The sequence below is a fragment of the Stegastes partitus genome, unplaced genomic scaffold (genome assembly GCF_000690725.1).
Source record: "Stegastes partitus isolate 25-593 unplaced genomic scaffold, Stegastes_partitus-1.0.2 Scaffold1062, whole genome shotgun sequence".
Lineage (NCBI taxonomy): Eukaryota > Metazoa > Chordata > Actinopteri > Pomacentridae > Stegastes > Stegastes partitus.
Genome location: NW_007578793.1, coordinates 236,785 through 242,314, shown reverse-complemented (window position 1 = coordinate 242,314; position 5,530 = coordinate 236,785). Strand labels below are relative to the sequence as shown.

Genomic DNA, 5,530 nt, shown 5'->3' with positions numbered 1-5,530 from the left:
AGGATCTTTAGAAAGTCCTGAAGGACCCCAAGAACCACCCTAAGGGCTCACAGATCCTCCTCAATGACCAACAACTAACTTGCAGTTCTGTGGACCAACTTACTTTCAGCAACCACCTTGAGGCCATCTAGTACCACCTACATGAGCTCCAGAATATCATTAATGACCACACACATCTCCCTAAGACACCTACCATCTCCAGGACGACCCACAGTTCTTCCTGAATGTGCCCAAGCGCCACCTTAAAGACCAAAACAGACCTTAAGATTGGCCTCTAGAACATCGTAATGGTCACACAACCTCATTTCAAAATATTTACAACCTCCTTGATCTAACCACAAACCTCAACTATCGCAAAAACTGCCTTAAGGATTCTTATGACCCTCTGAAATACCCCAAGAACCTGCTTAAGGGCTAAAAAGGGACTAGAATCTCCTAGACCAAGGAGCTTTTCATACATGTCCATAAGAGCTGAGAACAATTACCTCAATGACCAAGAACAACTGTGCAGATCTCCAAAACCAATTCAGTTACAACATGAATCAACCCTTGGACACCTATAACCACCCTTAGGACATCTAGAACCCCCATTAGGTCACTTAGAACCACCTGCATAATGTCAGTAATGATTACACAAATCACCTTAAGAACCTCTCTGTCAGGGGGATCAGGTGCTATAGTTAACTATAGTTAACTATAGCTAACTATAATTACCTATAGTCAGCTATAGTTAACTATAACTAGTTATAGTTCCCCAACGCAGGGGTCGACTCCCGCCCACGACCCTTTGCTGCAGGTCTCTCCTCGTTCTTCTCCCCCTTTCCTGTCTCTCTCTACTGATCTAAAAATAAAGGCAAACGCCCCAAAAATATATTTAAAAATCAACAAAGAACCTCTCCATCCTCGTACAGGTCATCATTCCACCTGTCTCTCTGACGTTCTCAGTCACCACTAGACCTGCCGAAGGACCTGCTGTAAGTCATTTCAATAATGTACAGAAGAACTCAACATATACTGCAGCCTCAGTAAGGGTCTCTCCTCGAGAGCAGCTCCAAGCCGGCTGTGATCTGACTGAGAATCTCTCACAGAACCAAACGCTGATCCATGATAAAACCAGTAACACGTTCTGGTTCACAACAAGCTTTTATTACACTTTGACAAACAGAACCAACAGAACCGAAAGCTGCTTGAGGTTTCACTGAAATCAGACAAAATCAAAATGTTGTTTACATTTTGGAAGAACAAGTTTCATCGACAGAAAAAGTGCTTTCATTGACTTTGTTCATTGTCCTGTGAGGAGGAGGTTCCAATAAACTCCACTCCTCCATCTGTCACACAGAAGGAGCTGCTCCTGAAGCCCTTCATGCTGCAGGAGGAGGAGGAGGAGGAGGAGGAGGTGCAGCGGACGATGAAGACTTGCCGCCTCCTCTGCTCCCTGCTGCCTCTTGCTGCGGCGGCCATGTTTTCTGCTGGATCTTGCCTGGAGCAGAGCAGCCGGTGGGTGACCAGCCGCTGCCAGGGGCGGCACAGGTACGACCCTGAGGGGGCGGGTCCGCTGGAGCTCCTCCTGATGGCGTGGCAGGTGGCGAAAACGGTCACTCTGTAATCCCTGAGAAGGAGCCACAGATGAGAACGTTAGTGAGATGCTGACTGGAACTCTGCTCCCCTCACCAAAACAGGTTGACTAAGACCAACTCACAATCCGTGTACTAGCACCCCCTCAAATCATCTAAAGTACGTCTAGACCCTCCTCAGTGTCCACTAAAACACTCTCAAAGACCACTAGAACCTCATAAAGGCGTGTTACAGCCTCTTATGGGAACATTAGATTCACCTCACAAACCAGCAGAACATCCATCTGGATCAGTAAAGCACAAGGACCACGAGGACCTTTCAAACAACTGGGACCTGCCATTTGACAACTAGAACCTCTACAAAAGGACCAGTTGAGAATCTCACTTGACCATTAGAACCTCCAAAGTGACCACTCGAACCGTCTACTGGAATATAAGGACCTACTAAAACACAAGAAGAAGAGTCTACTGGTCTACTCCAACCTTTTGAAGGACCACTGGACAGGGGGCCTCTAGAACCTTCTACTAAAACAATAAAACCCACGAGAATCTTGAACTGGACCTCGCCAACTACATCAGTAGTATCTATTAAATGACCACTGGAATATCCTGAAGGACCACTAGAACTTCTTTATATATATATATGTTGGGATTTTGCCTTTCTGTAGAGCAGTAGAGACAGACAGGAAAGAGGGGAGAAGAACGGGGAGAGACCTGCAGCAACGGGTCGTGAGCAGGAGTCAAACCCACGACCGGGGCGCCCTGGACCACTAGAACTTCTTGAAGGACTAAGAGAACCTCGGAAAGGACTAATTCAGCTGGAATGTTACAAACTCCTAAAGAACCGATGGAACATCCAGCTAGACCAGCGAAACCCCCTGAAGGACCACTCAAACCTCCGACTGGAACATGAGAGCCTCCTGAAGAACCAGTAAAACATCCAAATGGACAGCTAGAACCTCGTGATAGAACACTCACCTGAGCAGTCGTCCCAGCAGCTCGGCACACTTGCTAAGTTTCTCCTCTTGCTTGGCGACGCTAGCCCCGCCCTCGCAGCGGTCCAGCCAATAGAAGGCCGAGATGCTGTCGATGAGGAGGAGCGCCAGGCTGGGCCGCGATGACAAGGAGGTCTCCAGGAAGTGTAGGGTGAGGAGGAGCTGTGAGGAGGAGGAGCAGTGAACAACGAGGAGGCGGGACAGACACGAGCGTAGCGCCGCCTCCTCCGATCCGGCCGAGGAGGAGCTGGTGGACAGAGCTGCAGACACACATCCACAGAGAACACATATTCAACTACTTCCATTTTTACAGCCTCTACAAACTCTCGGTTTTTCCTCCTTTCTGTTGTTTTCTCGTATCTTTTGGTTTTCTTCGCTTCTCATCATTTTGCGTCTCATCTTTCTTTTGCCTCTTGTTTTTGTTCATCACATTCGGTCATTTTTGTCTTGTAAGTATCGACTTGTGTCTCTTTCTTTGGGACAGTCTTTGATCTATTTTTGTATTTTATTTCTCGTTTTTGTTGTCTGTCTTTTATTTTTTTGTTGTTTGTGTTTCGTTAATGTGCCTTTGAGACCGCTTTGTCTAGTTTGTGTTGCTTTGGGTCTAATTTTTTTTTGTGTGTCTTATCTTCGGTGCAGAGTGACACAGTCTGAATGACAGAAATCATTAAAAAGAAAAACTAAAGTTGAATTTATTTGATTGATTGTTTCACAGAAATGTTCAAAACTTGAAATCAACATGTCAGGGTTCAGCGGGTTAAAGAGTTCACTGTAATGTAAATGCATCTAAATGTTGTGTAGTGTTCCTGGTGGTCACAGTGTGCAGGTGTGTACCTGTGCTCAGCCTGCTGTCCAGGATGCTGACCAGGCGTAACATGTCCAGACTGTAGTCAGTGTCCACAAACACCACGTCCACCTCCAGACCGCCGGCCGCCTCCGGCAGCACACAGCGACACAGCAGGTGGTACAGCAGCTCTGTCTTACCTGAGACACACACAGGTTCCAGGTGGGCGGTGCAGTTCAAACACACAGGTGCCTCCAGTGCCGTGAACTCACCTGTGCCTTCCGTCCCGCACAGCTCCACCACCTCACCTGGCGGAGACAAACACAGACATGTGAGCTGCACACAGCACAAGTCAGTAACACGGTCAGCTTCTGATTTTGGCAGGGTGTGGTCAGTCACCATGGTCTGGTCCCCCATCTTCAGGAAACAGATGAGGTTCGATGTCCTTCAGGCAGCGCCGACCCTCCAGACGAGCAAACAGCTGCAGAGACAAACAGCTCTTCAGCCGTTCTTTATGCACAGCAGCAGCCTGTACACTATAGCAGCCTGTACCGACAACCAGTGTTAGTGCCAACAGTATTAATGCTAACTGTATTAGTGCAGGGCTGCAGGTGTCTCAGTGGTTAGCACCGTCGCCTCACAGCTAGAAGATCGCCGGTTGGCGTCCCGGTGAGGACACCCGGGATCTTCCTGCGTGGAGTCTCCATGTTCTCCCCGTGCAGCGTGGGTTCTCTCCGGGTTCTCCGGCTTCCTCCCACAGTCCAGAAACATGCTGAGGTTAATTGGTGATTGTAAATTGTCCGTAGGTGTGAATGTGAGTGTGCTTGGTTGTCTGTCTCTAAGTGTAGCCCTGTGATAGACTGGTTACCTGTCCAGGTGAACCTGCCTTCACCCTGAGTCAGCTGGGATAGGCTCCGCCCCCCATGACCCCAGTGAGGATTAAGGTGTAGAGATGATGGATGGATATGTATTAACAGTATTAATGCTAACTATTTTAATGATAACAGTACTAATGCTAACTATATTAGTAATAGATATACTATATTAGTCAAATATAACACTGTATAACACAGTATTAGTGATAACTATATTATTCCTGTTCAAATACAGCACTATTAGGGCTAACAGTAATAATGCTAACTATATATATACGGTTTTAATCAAATCTAACACTATTAGGGCTAACAGCATTGGGGAACAGTATTATAATTCAAAGCATTAGTGCTTAAAGTAATAATTCTAACAGTTTTAATGCTTCAGTATGAACGTTAACAACTTTGGTGCTACTAACGGTAACAATGCTAGTGCTAACAATAACACTGCTAAAAGTCATGATGCCAACTGCTGCTGCTCTGCTGCTGACTGGAAGCGCAGGACTCTTACTCTGAAAGAACCGTGCAGTACTAGAGCGGGGATTTCAGCTCGAGCGGAGTCACGAGCTGAAGCTGCCGGTGACCGGTCCGCGCGGACGCTCCGGTCACACGTGACCTACGAGGTTTTCTCACCTGAGCGCCGCTTTCAGTCATTTCAGAGAGATCTTCATCGCTCCTGCTCCTTCTTCTTCTGCGGCTGCTTGAATTCATTTCCGGTCCCCGCCGCTTTACCGTAAAGGCGGCAGGGTGCCGCAGTACCGTAATGTTGGTGACAGTCCGCAGCGACCTCTAGAAGGCGCCAAACAGAGTTTAAACTGTTGTCACGAGGCTCGACAGATCAAAGCACTTGACAGTAACACAGCCGCCAGAAGTGCACACAGACTTTGTGTTGCATCAACCAGAAAACAACACGTCTGATGTCATCAATGACAGTGAGGTGTGTACTGCTGAGCCTCACCGTCAGAGGGCGCGCTGTGACGCTCTGCACCTGTCAGTGACCAGGTAGGGCTGGCTGGACACGGCTGTCTGTCTGACCACGCGACCCTCGGTGTCTGTGAGGTCATGTGACCTGTCTGTCTCTTTGAAGCCTCAGACCTATCAATCACCTCTGAAGCCCCGCCCTCAGACTCACAGTCACTCACGACCTTTTTTGGTCTTCCTGTTTTCGTCCTCTAGGTTTGTTTGCTGCGTCCTGATTGGTCCGTTTCGCTGCGAGTGGACCACGTGACGGCTCCTCTGACTCCACGAGGTATCTGATTGGTGGACCTACTGGATCAATAAATAAATACAGCACGGCTCACAAAC

General features: G+C 48.0%; 1 protein-coding gene across 2 annotated transcripts; it reads right to left on the bottom strand.

Moving 5' to 3' along the window:
* Window positions 1–1,124: 1,124 nt before the first annotated feature.
* On the bottom strand, window positions 1,125–4,922 carry xrcc2 (X-ray repair complementing defective repair in Chinese hamster cells 2). 2 transcript variants are annotated; one of them, XM_008295637.1, is made up of 6 exons: window positions 4,859–4,922; window positions 3,753–3,834; window positions 3,626–3,661; window positions 3,404–3,553; window positions 2,553–2,829; window positions 1,125–1,609 (listed from the first exon to the last, which is right to left on the bottom strand). In XM_008295637.1, exons 1-6 carry the CDS (start codon window positions 4,877–4,879, stop codon window positions 1,270–1,272), a joined length of 906 nt encoding a protein of 301 aa, XP_008293859.1. In that variant the 5' UTR covers window positions 4,880–4,922; the 3' UTR covers window positions 1,125–1,269. The 2 variants fall into 2 exon arrangements, with proteins under 2 accessions (XP_008293859.1, XP_008293858.1); XM_008295636.1 differs by having other exon boundaries at window positions 3,404–3,661.
* Between the last annotated feature and the right edge of the window lie 608 nt (window positions 4,923–5,530).

Bases quoted from the DNA above. Each gene is read 5' to 3' on its own strand.
- xrcc2 (XM_008295636.1), bottom strand. From the start codon at position 4,879: ATGACTGAAAGCGGCGCTCAG. The intron at 3,662-3,752 runs GTGACTGACCAC...TGTCTCCGCCAG, and splicing joins AGATGGGGGACCAGACCATG to GTGAGGTGGTGGAGCTGTGC. The intron at 2,830-3,403 runs GTACACACCTGC...GTGTGTCTGCAG, and splicing joins GGACAGCAGGCTGAGCACAG to CTCTGTCCACCAGCTCCTCC.